Below are 16,479 nucleotides of genomic sequence, written 5' to 3'. Positions count from 1 at the left end.
AACAAGTAGTCTTTAACTTCGGCGCAAGATTACTATAAGAACAAAGGCAAAATCGGGTACTTTACGCTCTGTTATTTTATTTGAAATATGCCTAAGAGTCCGAATATGAAGTAATATTTCATAAAAATTGTCCAGTTTAAGCGGAAATCACGTGACACGAACTTAAAGAAGCAGTGTTTCTGCAAACAAGTTTATAGCCCATTGACTTTGTACACGTTTTTGAGCGACAATTTTGGTAACTTTGCAGTCTTTGATCGTTCCCAAAGTGATAGCCAACGAAGATGCCGATGCAAGATTTATTTCAAAGGGATGACGTCATGATGACATCATCCCCTTATTTTATATTCATTTTTGAATATTTAATTTTTCCCCATAGGTTTTGTACACGTTTTTCTACTTAACACAAGTGAACAAGTAGTCTTTAACTTCGGCGCAAGATTACTATCAGAACAAAGGAGAAATCGGGTACTTTACGCTCTGTTATTTTATTTGAAATATGCCTGAGAGTCCGAATATGAAGTAATATTTCATAAAAACTGTTCAGTTTAGGCGCAAATCACGTGACACGAACTTAAAGAAGCAGTGTTTCTGCAAACAAGTTTATAGCCCATTGACTTTGTACACGCTTTTGAGCGACAATTTCGGTAACTTTGCAGTCTTTGATCGTTCCCAAAGTGATAGCCAACGAAGACCCTGATGCAAGATTTATTGCAAAGGGATGACGTCATGATGACATCATCCCCTTATTTTATATTCATTTTTGAATATTTCATTTTTCCCCATAGGTTTTGTACACGTTTTTCTACTTAACACAAGTGAACAAGTAGTCTTTAACTTCGGCGCAAGATTACTATCAGAACAAAGGAGAAATCGGGTACTTTACGCTCTGTTATTTTATTTGAAATATGCCTAAGAGTCCGAATATGAAGTAATATTTCATAAAAATTGTTCAGGTTAAGCGCAAATCACGTGACACGAACTTAAAGGAGCAGTGTTTCTGCAAACAAGTTTATAGCCCATTGACTTTGTACAGTTTTTTCAGCGACAATTTCGGTAACTTTGCAGTCTCTGATCGTTCCCAAAGTAATAGCCAACAAAGACCCTGATGCACGACTTATTTCAAAGGGATGACGTCACGATGACCTGAATATTTGCTCATACGTTTTGTACACGTTTTTCTACTTAATAAAAGTGAACAAGTAGTCTTTAACTTTGGCGCAAGATTACTATAAGAACAAAGGAGAAATCGGGTACTTTACGCTGTGTTGTTTTATTTGTAATATGCCTAAGGGTCCGAATATGAAGTAATATTTCATAAAATTGTTCAGTTTAAGCGCAAATCACGTGACACGAACTTAAAAGAGCAGTGTTTCTCCAAATGGGGTTTTTTGCCCGTTAACTTTGTACACCTTTCCAAGGCACAATTTTGAACCCTTTCGAATGTTTGCTCGTTTTCAAAGTGACAGCCAACAAAAATCTTGATACAGAAATTATTGTATATAAATGACGTCATGATGACGTCGTCATGTGATTTACTCTTGTTTTTTCAATATTTATTTCAGCCCCTTGACTTTGTACACGTTTTCAACCCAGCATTTGGGTTAGTTTGAGAGCTTTGATCAACAATACTTATCTTGTTGGTAAAACAGTCCCGAACCAGCTCTGTGTTTGTTTACAAACACGTTTCTCTAGTTTTTTCTTATTTTCATATCTGACAAACTTTTCTACTGACTGGTTTCATGTAATTGGTCCCAGCTTTCAAAAAAAAGGGGGTAGATTTGGGATCTGATACTTGACCCTCTGTATTACCTGATCATAAGATATGAATTTCTTGATACAAAACTGTATTTCTGTTCCAAAAATAGTAAACTATTAAAGATTTTAATGTCAATATAGAATTAGCCCCTCTAATTGTAAAATTGAAACCCTCTGACCTCATAGTACATGTGTAGAAGCAATGCTTTTAATGACACTGAATTCCTACTGTTTGCTATGCATGTTGCTGATACCATCTATTCTGTACCATGACTGATCTATCTCTTGGCTTTTCATGGCCCCCACGTACATCCAAACAAAATTTGACTCTGTATCATTGGTCAGATGGAGATTAAGTACCTGCCACTTTCAGACACTATATCCAAGTGAGATACTGAGACTGTGTGCAGGCTGTGATTACCTATGCTTATAACTGTCTGCTCGTTGTTTCTGGGGCACATTGGACAGAGACATAGGCTGCTTGGGGCGGGTCCCACCGGTGGGTGTGGTAATGGTGCCTTCACCACCACTTCCTCCTTGGGTTGATGGGACGGGGACTGCCCAAGCTGTGGGTGGGGCACTGAAGGCTCGGGATCGTGCATCTCCAACAGCTTGAGTCTGAGGGATGTTACTCTGAACAATAAATCACACACACATATTACATGCCACAGACTGAGACTACCAATGTAGAGCAGTTCAATTGACAAGATAGACTGGAAAACTATGAAGGGAAGCAACATCCTTCAATATGTGGAAACTGATTGTTGCTATGTTGCAGGTTCTACCTTCTGTCTGGTGATAGCCTTGAAGTATGTATCCATGCAAAATGCAATGCTTTTTATGACGAAGTGCATGTAGATATGTGTCTTTAAATGGTTGACGATATCCTAGGTCATAAGAAATGTGTTATACATGTACTAGTATGTAGAATCTTTTCTGCTCAGAATTCAGCTCAAAGTGTAGATAATCTCTGCAGGTTTATCATCAACCACTCAATTATAAATGAAATAGGGTATTAGTATAGGAAGTAATCTACAATTAGTAATGGGATGTTCTAAGAGCTGTAAGTTTGAGATTTGGCTCTACATACCTGAGGTGGTTTCTCTGGCATGTAGAATCCACTGGAGATGTTACGTATGGTAGCAATCCACTCTTCTCTGTCAGATCCACTCATACATTGAAGGCTAACCAACCTGGCATAGGTCAACACCAGTCACACAATGTCAAGGTTCAGTTTCATGGTTCCGGTAAGCACTTCATATTCTGGTACTGGATCTTACATTCATTTCAAGATCCGAAGCAATAAACACGTAAAGCTTATTCTACAACAAGTTTGGCTTAAATGCAATGAAGTAATATTTGACAATTCCAGCAAATTACTTGCAAACATGCAAACCAAATCACCTAGACCAATATTGTGGTAAAGATGAGGGACTAGTAAAAATCAACAAAAATGCTGCCTTTCTTATCATTTAAATAGTACATAGATTGTCACTACTTGCTCGTAAATCATGGCATCTATTGAGCTTAATATCCAAGATTTGTTCTCAACTGCACATGGAATCAAAGAAAATTTGAGAAAATGAAAATTTGAAGGGGCAATCCTGATGTTTGTTTTGAAGAAATTATGGCCTGTATATGCAAATTGGCACACTTACAGTTTTTTTTTCTAATTTTTGAGAAATAATCTGCTTGTTACTTATTCTTAACAATGACATAGTATGAAGGCCTAAACAAGGTAACTTAAACAAGTTGCATGGCTTCAGTTATGTCCATTTGCAAGGTAAAAATGGTTGTTTTCATAGAATATGGAACAGAATCAAAGTTGCAAGGCTTGCTAGCTAATGCAAAGGTCAAAGTGCAACCAGTTTTCTTTTTATTCTCTACTTGTATGGCACAAACCAAAACCATTCATACTCACTTTTTGGCATCCTCAGGCCTAGTAATCTGAAAAGCGAATCGGCGATCATCAATTTCCGCTGCATTGACTGTGCAACCATCCAAGTCTATAACTAAACTTCCAGCAATCTATAAATGAGTGAAAGGCTATTCAACTTTAATGCTCTGTACAGGTATTTTCCTGTATTGTATATGTACATCAAGTACATGTTTTTCCTAAGAATCACATCTATGAGAAATTTGTGAAGCAGTTAAAGTTTACAGAAGGTAGAAAAATCCAGACACCTAATCCAAGGAATAATCCACACAAAAGCTGCTGCACTTTTTATTCACAAATAAATCAAACATTTGCTGCTAGGAAACCTACCAGTAAAAAATATCAGGTCTCTCAAGCAATTCAACAATCCAGTACTCCCTTCCAGAGTTGATTTCCTGTTCCAAACTTCCCACACAAATCTTGTTGGCACTAGGCTTCAATCTACGCTATTATTGTGGCTACATAGCTCATCACAAATAGCCAGTCAGAAATCGTAACCATAATTACAAAAAATCAAATTGACAAGTACATCAGCTATGGACAAACCTTTCACCATGCCAGAGGGCTTTTCCAAATGTCAATAGGATGCATCTCATTACCTATACTTCCTACATATCCTTCAGGCTGCAAACACTGAAAATGATCTCATGTCAGTTCATCATTTATTTGCATCCTACTTTGAACTTCCCCTTTCTTCATATTTAAATGGGGGTAACGGAAACAACAAAATTGAATATTGCTGGATACACACATGCTAGAAATCATCCACTCTTCACAATTATCATCTCCAACTCGTACTGTCTGAGGTTGTATTGGCAAGAGTGATTTGTTGGTGAATGACACACTTCACCTACAGTTTTAAAAGGCAATAATTGACATCACCATCGGTTCTTCTCAGAACCACACACTCATAAAAGAGACATTTTCTTGTACACGGTGCAACCGCAAGCCTTACCTAATTTAGTACTTCCACCATGCATAGGTTCAAGTCTTATTTGGCAACCATTTACATGATTAATGTATGCTGTTAATATTGGGCTTGGGTGTTCAAGAGTAATTCCAGTAGATTAGATAGAAATACTCAAGTTTTGTCAGAGAGAGAGAGGACAGATGGAATGTGATTCATAGCAAAATCACCACCAAAGCTCAGAATTACTGTCAGGATTAAGCTGTGTTCAGGAGGTCACAAATCAAATATTGGCAAAAGTGTTAAAGAGGCACAGCATTCAATCTCTGCCTTAATTTTGGTTTTGATAATCTGGACAGGAAGGCCTGGAAGGTCAAAGGAAAGTAACAGAAGTACTCCGGTGAAAAATCAGACACGAAAACAAAACAACTCAACTGGATTTTCACGGTGGCCAACAAAAATTAAGACAACTGCATACATGTATCTGAGCCTTTCAGACTTCAATATAATTTGAAGAGAAATGGATATATGATTACAATGTATTTATCCTTGTTCGGCCAGGTCTTCTGAACAGCTTCAGTGACAAGTACATGTACTAAAACACTCATTTGTAGAGGTCTGTGGCATTCAATGTTGACATTTCCAGTTTTGTACAGTAATAGTGTTATGATGTTGATATACAGATAGGGCAAATCTCTCTTTCATACCTGTCCCTTGGCATGACTCATCAGGTTTCCGCCTTGGGTGAAGAAATATTGTCTCTCCCATCGGTGAGTCAAACCAGATTTGCTGTCAAATAAATATCAGAGTTTGTTGACTGGTACTGAAAACATGACTCCCATAAGACTTCTGGGGCAAAGGGAAAGCTAGGTTAATGGCAATGTTGATCCACCCCTTATAAATAAACCAAATAACCATGGCCAAGGATGTACAGTCATGACAGTGAAGAGTACGCCAGTGCACACTGCATCAATGTCACCTGTTTTGGTAATATTCCATGCGTATAATTTTCCAGGGCCCTCAAGAAGATGTGAATGTAAGAAACTGACCTCATGTAACAACTGAAGATATTCACTAATTTAAATGGAAATTATTCCAAATAGGTATTTTTCCAGCTTCTATGTCATTTATATTTTCTATTAATAATTATAATAAATTCAAAACATCCTTTTAAAATTTCATGTTTAATCATCATTTGATAAAAACTCTTGACAGATTCTGACAATGTTAAACTTTCATTTAGGAATGCTTACAATATATTTCACAAATTAGCCAGAACCAGTTGCAGAAAGAGCGAACTGGACAAAAGAGGAACTCTCCATAAAAAAAAACTTGATAAACACGCTAATAATAGAAGAAATTTTGTTGAAAATTAGCAAAGACAATGTTTACATCTCATCTCAGTTGAGTATATTATAAGAATCAGTACAAGAAATATGATTCTTAACTATTTAATTTGGCTTCCACAACAAAGGAGACATTGCAATGTAGTTCGCTTAGAATCTAAATCATTTCAGTTATTTTTTCGAGAGCTATTTTTTTACTGTTATTAAAAAACAAAACTCAATTTTTAAATAAGTTTCATTCCCTGATAGTTCCACTATTTTACTACCCACTTTTCAATTGTGATGCCCCTAAATTTCCAAACTACTTGTTAGTTTTGACTCCACTGATTAGAAAGATAAATGTTTCATGAGAAATATACATGTACCTTCTAATCATGAGATATCCAGCTATCTGACTGAATCCGGTATTGACAGGTCTAGGCTGCATCTGCATGTCTGGTGTGGGTTCAGGCATGTAGTAATAGGTTGAATTCTCTGTAATCTCAAGTATCTTATCACTGGATCGCTGGGAAAGCTGACCCAACTCTGAGTGGACACTTGGCAGAAATAAACACAAGAAGGCTTATGGAGTTTAGGTGTTGTACATGTAGGTTCATTGAATGATGGTCATGTGGTCAATTCAAAAGAACCTGGCATGAATTACTGGTAAAGGTTAATATTTGCACTAGCTCTGCACATTTGGTAAGATATACATGTACATGTATAAACAACCAAATTTTCATCCTAATGTGCACAAAGTCTTCACAAAGGAACAAACCAAAGGACAATACTTGTTAGAATACTGCAAATAAAACATAGTACATGTACATGTAACAACCCACAATAACCCAGCCCATGCTATGAATGTATGTAGAGTTTGTACAAGAATTTCTTCTTTTATATACATGTACATGTACACAAAAAATACAGAAGCTGAAGGCAGAGTTCATACATGTACATCTCACAGAGAATTTTTCCAGGACACTCCAGGTGTTTTCAACCCGTAATTTCCAAGACTTTCATGCCACATTCGGTCCCATTATAATTATGGACTTGACTTACATGCATAGAACTGCACACTCTGCATCGGGCAGTGTGACGATTGGGCCTGCGTACAAGCCATTTTTTCAATGAATCCTACTTGAGCCAACTCTCCTTGAAAGAACATTTTCCTTTCTCCAGCATTGTTCCATTAGAAAAAACAGATGGCTTCAATTGCAGAGATGCCAACTTTTCAAAATGTCATCCTGCGTAATCCTATATAATCCGATGTGCAGTACTAGTGCACAAACATACAATCACGTTGCCCATGGGTCGAGCAGTTGGTTCAACCTTGCTGGTTTTCCAATGCTGCTGACTCACTAGCAACAGTATGCACAAACTGTGGTGCAGAATACCAGGGACACTTTTGGGGGGCATGCGCAGTATAATTCTATAAAGCTGCATGAGTGCTGGTACATGTAGTTTCTCCCCATTTCATAACATTAAACAGGACAAGCTGGCAATTCAACCTCGCTGGTTTCTAAAACTACTACTGACGTGCAGATGATGGCTTTTTGAACTTGAGATACATGGCAACCTGGGTGTGACAATTGTAAATAATTGACTGACAGATTAAAATGAAGATAAAACAAGAGTACCTTTATTAAATTCAGGGACATTCCAGGATTTTTACAAAACATTTTGAAAATTTCAGGACACTCAAGGATTTTCAAGGATCAACATTTTTCAAGTATATTCAAGGAATTCCAGGTGCCGTGTGAACCCTGTGAAGGTCAGTGTCAACTGCAATCATAAACTGTACACATCAATCTACTTCCATTGGCTAATTCAGTTTCATTTGATGTGCATGACTGAATGTAAATCAAAAATGGTACAGTTCTGACAACATAACCAAAATGGGCAAGGGTAAAAAAGGCTTCCAAACTGCCACTTCAAAAAACAAATAATACAAGGAATACCTTTATCTTTGCTGCACATCCAACAAGCTTTAGAGTGAAAAGTCTTTTTAGGGGAAAGTCTGGATATGAAGTTATTGTACCCAAACAAAAAGTGGTTTCTGCATCGAATACGAATGACTCATTTCAATCGTCATTCTGACTTCTAAGTGTAAACCTAAAACTCTATGCACGGTCCAAATGGTACAATCTGAACTACTTTTGTGTTACAACTGCTTTTGACAACAAATAAGGAATAGAATCACTTTTTTTGTAACCTCAAAGGCACAATCGCCATATCAATATTGCATGCATAGTCAAAATGCATTAAGTTAACGAAATAATATCAACTTAAATTATTCTATCGTTGAGCAGAAATGGGACAAGCATCAAAACACATTGATGCCCACATAGCAAAAATATAACAGGCACACATAGCTGGATGTATGTACATACCTCTGTAAACTCTCAGTGATATTTGCTAGGTAGTCCTCTGTCTGTTTGGTCAAAGTCTCCTTGCCTAATCGAAACAACATTAGCTGAGCTTGGAAGAATCCCAGCATGGGCTGCAGCAAGTTACTGGTGCGTTTGTATTGCAACAAGTTCAAAGAATTGTAGTAGTTGAGAGAATTCTGTGAAGCGACACAGAAACAATGTGATAACAGTTGCTCCATTTTATAGTGACACAGTAAGAAATTCTTTGAGGTTCATGACTTATGTGACGTCTTATTACAATTGACACATCTTTCAACTACATAGCAATGCCTGTGACCAACCACCACGTCTACCCAAAAACAAAATCACACACATTTTGATTTAGGGAAATGTCTGCTCCATGCAGAAACAAAAGATATCACGTTTGCACATAACGACGACGTCCTTTTGGCAGGGACACAGTGTGTGTCCACTGGGTGCCCTGTTGAAACAATCCCCACCAGACTTGTCTTTGCCAGTATGGTGGCACTTCCACAGAGCAGAATATGTCAAGTGGTTGCCTTAGTTACGGATTACTTTTAATAATGGATCATGAATACTCCTTCACTGATTTTAAGCTGGTAATTAAACTTAAATGTGTTACAAAGACACCCAAAAAGCCAAACCAAACCAAACTCATTAGATCATAAATAAAAAAAAAAAATCTCAATGTGGTAAGCCTGTTCGATATTCATTTCTTTTCATATCACATTATCATGAAAAAATATCGCGATATCCAATATTATCATGATGACATCATTTTCCATTCATAAAATAAACATGACTGAAATCATCACCATGTCTCGAGAGCCACATATAAAAAAAAAAAATTTCACGCCTTTGTATTATCTCTACATTTAGAACTCTTATATGCTTATGGAAAGCAAATTTCAACATGAAAATTGTGGACATTAAATTATCATATCATGGCACCGTACGGAAAAAGCCATTTCCCCGCACACATTAGCGGTAAAGTTCACTAAAGGCAACCCCGAAAATGGACAGAGCACATGGGTGTTTCTTGAGGAGCTACTGGTATTGATGCCCGCACCTCATTTCTTGTGTTTAAATCCATCTAAATGTCAAGCTCTTCAAATTTGTTTCAAGAGAAATCCACCCACGCCAGCATTAACTATTGATCATAACCCACTTGCGTTTGTGTCTTCAGCAAAGATCCTACGTGTCAAGATTCAAAATGACCTGAAGTGGGATCTCCAGGTTAGTGATATGATAAAGAACAAACAGACGTTTATACATGTTACGAACGCTCAAAAAATTGGGTTTTACAACAGATGAACTGACAGTTGTTTACAAAGGATATGTCAGACCCATGATTGAATACGTTGACGTTGTGTGGAATTCTTCACAAACCAAAGAACAACTTCATATTTTAGAAAAATTGCAAAAAAGAGCGTGTAAAATTATGCTTGGTAATAATTTTAAGTCATATCAGGATGCTTTAAAAATGTGTGGCATTGAAACCCTGGTTGACCGTTGGCAGGCATATTGTTGTAAATGTGCTGAGTCATTGTCTAAGTGTAAACAAACTGATAACCTGATTCCTCCTGTGAGGAAAACCATTCATGGCAGGGAGTTGCGTAACTCTCATTTTACATGTACTTCATTGCTACCCTGTACGACTAATCAATTTAAGAATATCCCTATTCCATTTTACATTAATCTATTAAATTCATAGTTAGAGAATCTATACAGGCCTTCTTGTGGCTAACAAAATTCATGCGACAATAGAGAAATCATACATAGTCCACCCCGCTGAAGTAGGTTTGAGCTCCTCTATTTGTCTAGTGTTTATTTGTTTCAATTATTATAATTATGATTAGTGATTAATGTGTTTGTCCTTCCTATTTTTTGATGTGCTTTTAACGTATTTTACATGAATTTTAATTAGTCTGTATAGAGGTTTTAATAATTGTTAATCATGATTGGTGTTTTATGTGGTTGTACTTGTTATTTTTGGATGTTTTCATGTACTTTATATGAATTTTACAGATAACCTGTAACATTCTTGTAATTCGGCTTACTAAGCCACGATAAGAATGAAATAAACTAAATGAAATGAAATGAAATTTCTAAGTTGTCATTTATTTCTCATAAGTCAGCATGTTTTGCTCGGTCCCTTTTCTACCATGTCTACAAGACCACAAAAAAGCCTTCGTGTAAGTCTGCAATAAAAATATCGTGCTTCGGTATCGGTTTCCTTCTCCACGGTTACTTAAAAGTGTCAAGCAACAATCCCCACACTGCCCAACTGATGCATGCATGTGGTTGAGTACATCAATACCAGGGACCCCTCTCAGGCTACACGCATGCGTTCTGACCATTTTGAGGGTCGCCTTATTGAACCAACTTAACCTGTAGGCCGTTTTCCAATATTCGACTTTGTCTCCATTCAGGCTTCAACTGTTTTTTTACTATCTGACTTTGAAGTTGTAAGCGCATAGCAAGTTTGATAATGGCACAAAACATCAAGTAAAATGCAAAAGAGCCAAACATTACAGTTCTTCAATTTGATTGAAACACTTCAGGCCCACGATCTGGAATTGGTTTTTGAGACAAAGCCTGAGACGGAGACAAAGTTGAGCATTGGAAAACGGCCCTGTGCGTGTGCGGCGAGCGGTGTGACGATCTTGAGTACCGAGTGAGAAAACCGATTTAGCTGGAGTTTACTGTACAATACATTACACGTGCGTACAGTCTGTTGGTTTGGTTCTACCCTCTAATACTTTTAAGACCCTTGCAGTTGCTTGGGGTCAACAATGACTTTGTGGTTTGAGGTTTTCAGTGGAGTATTTGTGTGGCCTGAATGCAGTAATGCAGGCAGGGCTCAACACGTGGTGCATTGACTGCCCTATGTGCATGTACAGTACATCGTTTGGAGCTTATCGCAATAATTTTTGGCATATCGATTTGCATGATATCCCGATATGTGTTCTTACGAACGATCTGATATCTGATATCAACATCATATCGAAATATCGTGAAATATCATCATATTGAACAGGCTTACAATGTGGTGAGTAACATGGCACGTTTACCTGTAAAAGCTTCTTTCTGCACGAATATAACTCATCATTTGCATCTATTCTTGCTTTGGTTTCATTCTCTTTCTTCTTTGAAACTCGGCAGTACTTTACTATTGCATTTTCGTGTTCTGTGGTGAATAAAGAAATCATTCATTTAGACTTAAACCATGTAGAGATCGCCATCATGGTAAATTGCCCTTGAATATGTCAAAATTTCACAAAACAGAAATTGCCCACTATGAAATTAGTAAGATTGATGAGGGTAAGAATGACACATTCCTACACGAATATGACTTGGGTAACTCTGAATGAAATACATGTACCTTGTTCTAACATCCGGTTGAGTTCTTTCATATTTGTGATTTCTGTCAGGTCACTATTGGTGAATGAGGACAGTGGTTGAACCATCAAGTCATTCAGTTGAGTGGAATGAGCAGTGTGAACAGAGCTAACCTTCAAAAACAAAGAAAAACAGGGTAAAAAAAGCAAGAAAAAAGTGGCAGGGTTCCAGCTGCTGGGTTATGTCCTGAACTGGTAAAGAAAAAACAAGAATGGTGGGTTAACAAACAAAATGCCCTGTCAAGCTAATGCTAAATCCAGGACTTTGTGATCACAAAAACACTTTTCATTGGTATTTTTCAACCATATCCAATGCTTTACTTATTAAATGACCCCGAGCTTTGACTAGTGGGGTCCAAAACTGATAGGCTTCCGACTGACACTTAGACCAACGTACATGTATATGTCTAGCCTTTCTAGAGTGGGAAAACCATTTCTATTGTTTAAACATAATGACTTTAACTAAGGGATCCAAATTCATGTACAGCTTCTGTACAACACAAAGACCCACATAACAAGTTTGAAGTTAATATGTCAAGTCCTAAAGTTATGCTGGGAAAACACATACATATATATACAGGTACATTAACCCTAACCCTCCTCAATCCTTCACCTGTTGGAAGACTAAGGAGTGTTAGGGCTAAAATGTAAAATGTACTGTATCACTCATAGCTGGAGTTCTGGAGCACTTTTGTCCCCGCTGATAACACTCGGGCGCTGAATGCCACAAACAGTGGTATACTGTTGCAAAACACTGACGGATTACCTCTGCTAATGCCAGCTGAAAAATGATGGCAATTCCCAGCAGCTCGGTCTTTTGTTCTGAGCATGGTCTTTTCTTACAAGGCCAAGCTCCTTTGTCCAATTTCGGGCACCCTGGCTATACGTACAAACCCAATGTACCAGGTACTGGGAACCCCGGAGGCAAGTGGTTAACACAGTAAGACCTATACCACACACACTCAACAACATCCACATTACATACCTAGTGTGGACATTCCTTTGTTTAAGAGTTCAGAGTTAAGAAAACTCAAAGAAAATACTCATATTTCTTGAACTGAGAACACGATTTTCAGCTGCATTTTGTAAAATGTTTCCTTGACTGTTCCTCTTTCTTATAAGACAAATTCCTAATCCCCAAATGCTCCTTTCAGTGAAGGGGAAATATCCTGTGGACACGGATACGTCCACAGAAGTACTTCCCTTCCAACATCGTGTCGACATCTTTTGTTCACAAGTCCACACTGGGTACACATGTATGAAGCATTTCCACAGCATATCCAGAACTTAACTTCCTACATACATATACATGTAACTGATTCTCACCTCTTCCATTGTCCTTGAAAACTGCTTGAGAGTTGAGGCCAAAATACTGTCATCTCTGCCCAATGGAAAGTGCTGGAAACATGTAAGGTACACCAACAAATTGTTACAAGAACATGCACTACAACCGAAGGAAATTCTGCATCAACTTAGTCACTATATTTGTTTAATTGTGACCTGCCATGGCATATTGAGGACAAATCCCCATTTATGACTTTTTGAGATGTGGGTAATTCCACAAATTGGGGATCCCAAAGTGTGATATTTTCGTGTCTCTGTTACATCTGACCTTTATGGAAGTGGCACAGGAATTGATTTCAAACTATTACTATTTGTTTGGCAGGTAATTTACATTAATTTGTCATGCTTGGAAATACATGTATGTTCTGAACTTTACAAAACTTACACTTACAGCATATGCCAGATGTGACAGGGATGGGATCGCCTATATCCCTACGCCAACAACCCTTGACCTCACCCATGGGATCTTCTATATCCCTACGCCCCCAACCCTCCAGCCCTATGAGATGTTCTGTAACCTCCAACCGATACCAAACGAAGCCTCATCTCCGTTCCGAGGAATCCTTCCATAGACACACCGTGGTTAACATGAGTCAGCGCACCCTCTCCGCAGACGAGACCAAAGTTCTGTCGCGAGGCATGAACTTTGCCTTGGTTCCCCAATCATCGCCGGTTGAGAACATCATTCAACACACGGAACCGGTCCTCCGACACCTTGACAAACCCACAGCCGATGAAATCCGCCTGCAGGTCCATCAAGCCCTTCGGAAACACAAGCCAGCCAAGCCTAACATCTCCAAACAAGAACAGGCAGCCATCAAGTCGCTGCGTCTAGACAAGACCATCCACATCCTCCGCGCAGATAAGGGCAACGCCACCGTCGTCATGGACACGACGGAGTATGACCGCAAGGTGGCGGACATCCTCAACTCGACCTCCTACCGTGAACTCCAAAAGGATCCTACACAATCCATCGAGAGGAGGCTGCAACAAAAGCTTCTCTCTCTCCAGCGCTCCGGCAACATCACCCAGCCCCTTTACAGACAGCTCCGGCCATCCAATTCCATGTGCCCTAGGTTCTTCGGACAACCAAAGATTCACAAGGAAGAAGTCTCGCTACACCCCATTGTAGCGTCCAGAGGAGGCCCCACATACGACACAGCCAAGCACCTTGCCAAAATCCTCCGCCCCTTGGTGGGGAACACCGAACACCACGTCAAGAACTCGGACCAGTTTGCCGCCCTCATCCAAAACCTCACCCTCCAGCCAGACGACATCATGGTCAGCTTTGATGTCGTCTCACTATTTACCAATGTTCCCACCTCCGACGCCACCACCATCGCAAAGGACAGGCTTGCAGCAGACCCTGCCCTCAAGGACCGCACAGACCTCACTCCAGAACAGCTACACGACCTGCTTCTCACCTGTGTCAAGTCATCGAGCTTCCGCTGGCGGGACAAATTCTTCGAACAGTCAGCTGGAACCTCCATGGGATCTCCTATATCCCCGGTTCTGGCTGACATGTTCATGGAGGAATTTGAGCAGCTTGCCATCAATACATCAGACCACAGGCCCAAAGTTTGGCTCCGATATGTGGACGATACTTTCGTCATCTGGCAACACGGGCAGGACAACCTCCAACTCTTTCTGGAACACCTCAACAGGCTTCACAGCAGCATCCAATGGAACAAGAACGTAATGGCAACATTTCGTTTCTTGATGTTGAAGTGACCAGAAAGGAGAACGGCAACCTAGCACGCACTGTCTACCGCAAGCCCACCCACACGGACAGGTATCTCCACAATACTTCCTTCCACCACCCCAAGATTAAGTCATCCGTCAACCGGGCCCTGGTCCGCAGGGCATACAACATCTGCGACAAAGAATTCCTCGGTCAAGCGCTGCAGCGCTGCAACGTAACGGATACAAGCCAAGCCAAGTCAAGACCCAAGATCCCAGATCCACCCCCGGCCGAAGGGTCTCCTATACCCAAAGCCAACTAGTTAGGGCCCCTAGTTCCATTACCCTCCCCTACTTAGGCAACACCTCCCACCACATCCAGCGGATTCTCCACAAGCACGGTATTCAAGTTTTTCACACAGCCCCACTTCAGTTGCATCACCTGCCCCATCCTCACATCCCAGTCCAATGGGTCTCCTATACCCTAGGACTCCCTAGTTAGGTTTCCCCCTCAGTCAGCCTATGGGTCTTCTATACCCCTTGGCACCCAGCTATTCACTCTCCCACTGCCAACTCCAACTGACACGCTCCGGTAAACACACACACAGGGCATGCAGCCCCAGGATCCAGTGCAGCATCCATTGTTCCCGCCATCACTGTTCCTGCCTTAACGCCTCACCGAGCTAATCCCTACATCTGGATCCCTCTCTACACCATATAAGCTCCACTCCCAGTTAGAATCCTGCAGTCTCCTGAAGACGGACAGAGTACACTGTTTGAAACGTCGAGTTATTCCCCGGTTCTTCTCAGAACCACACATACTCAAAGAAGAGATAAATACATGGTGTTACCGCAATCTTTACTACAGATCTAGTTTCTTTCACCATGAAAACCTTTAAGTCTTATAAAGCACCCTTATTGGACGAACAAAGCGCTTGTCACATATGGAAGTAAACAATGCTGACCACACATAACATTTGAATGACAAAAGACCAATCCAACTGTTGGATGTTACCTATGCAGTTGTCATTGTTTATCCAAGTAACTGTAGTTGTGTGGGGATCCAATCATGTAGCTTCCTTTTGTTTACGTAGGCATAGTTCGAGAAGGAAACACACCTTCCCAATGTACATGCAAATGTAACAGAGGAGATTCGTTTATCTTCTTTTGAGGCCTGGAACAAGCTAAAGGTCGCCCAGCCAATGATGTTATCACTATAAATACATGTAGGTTCTTAAGGGAAAAAGCCCTTTCCAACAGTACCAAACTTCAAGCAAGGGCTACAGTCAAACTGCCTGAAAAAGCATTCGAAATATGGACAAAATGTTGTCATGTAAAACGTAATGTAAAACACTATAATTTTTAGAAAAGATTGAGACAAACTCACTTCAGAAGTCCTCCTTTTTATTGCTTTTGTTTGATTTTCTTGCATAAATGGCATACATGTACAGTGGCTAGAGGATATATTTGACACTTAATCTACATGTACCTACAAATCTAAAAAACAGAAAAGCGATTTTGACACAATATTTTACGTACATGTAGGCCTATACATCCAAGTTCAGTCACTGATTACTCAAAACAAGATTTTGGGGATCATTTCTATTTTAGCCTCAGTAGGTCACAAAATCAAATAGAGTTTGGTATAACATATTAAAAACAAATACACAAAATGAAGCAATGAGGTGGACATTTATCAATACAACCTGCACCAAATACATGTAAAAGGGTGATTTCA

At 39.5% G+C, this 16,479-nt stretch overlaps 1 protein-coding gene across 2 annotated transcripts in view; it reads right to left on the bottom strand.

Moving 5' to 3' along the window:
• The window catches only part of LOC110983942 (DCC-interacting protein 13-alpha-like), a 28,155-nt gene that overhangs the window by 8,011 nt on the left and 3,665 nt on the right, over positions 1 to 16,479 (bottom strand). For both annotated transcript variants that reach the window (XM_022243645.2, XM_087135587.1), the window contains 9 exons: positions 13,044 to 13,115; positions 11,702 to 11,831; positions 11,391 to 11,506; positions 8,317 to 8,492; positions 6,310 to 6,480; positions 5,306 to 5,387; positions 3,677 to 3,783; positions 2,846 to 2,948; positions 2,177 to 2,388 (listed from right to left, as the gene is read on the bottom strand). In XM_022243645.2, coding sequence (XP_022099337.1) covers positions 2,177 to 2,388; positions 2,846 to 2,948; positions 3,677 to 3,783; positions 5,306 to 5,387; positions 6,310 to 6,480; positions 8,317 to 8,492; positions 11,391 to 11,506; positions 11,702 to 11,831; positions 13,044 to 13,115 — 1,169 coding nt within the window. The remainder of the gene's footprint in view (positions 1 to 2,176; positions 2,389 to 2,845; positions 2,949 to 3,676; positions 3,784 to 5,305; positions 5,388 to 6,309; positions 6,481 to 8,316; positions 8,493 to 11,390; positions 11,507 to 11,701; positions 11,832 to 13,043; positions 13,116 to 16,479) is intronic.

Source organism: Acanthaster planci, linkage group LG04, assembly GCF_054643075.1.
Source record: "Acanthaster planci isolate LZ-2023a linkage group LG04, COTS_SCS, whole genome shotgun sequence".
Taxonomy (NCBI): Eukaryota; Metazoa; Echinodermata; class Asteroidea; order Valvatida; family Acanthasteridae; genus Acanthaster; species Acanthaster planci.
Note: the sequence above shows the minus strand (reverse complement) of the source record. Positions and strands in the feature narration are given on the sequence as shown.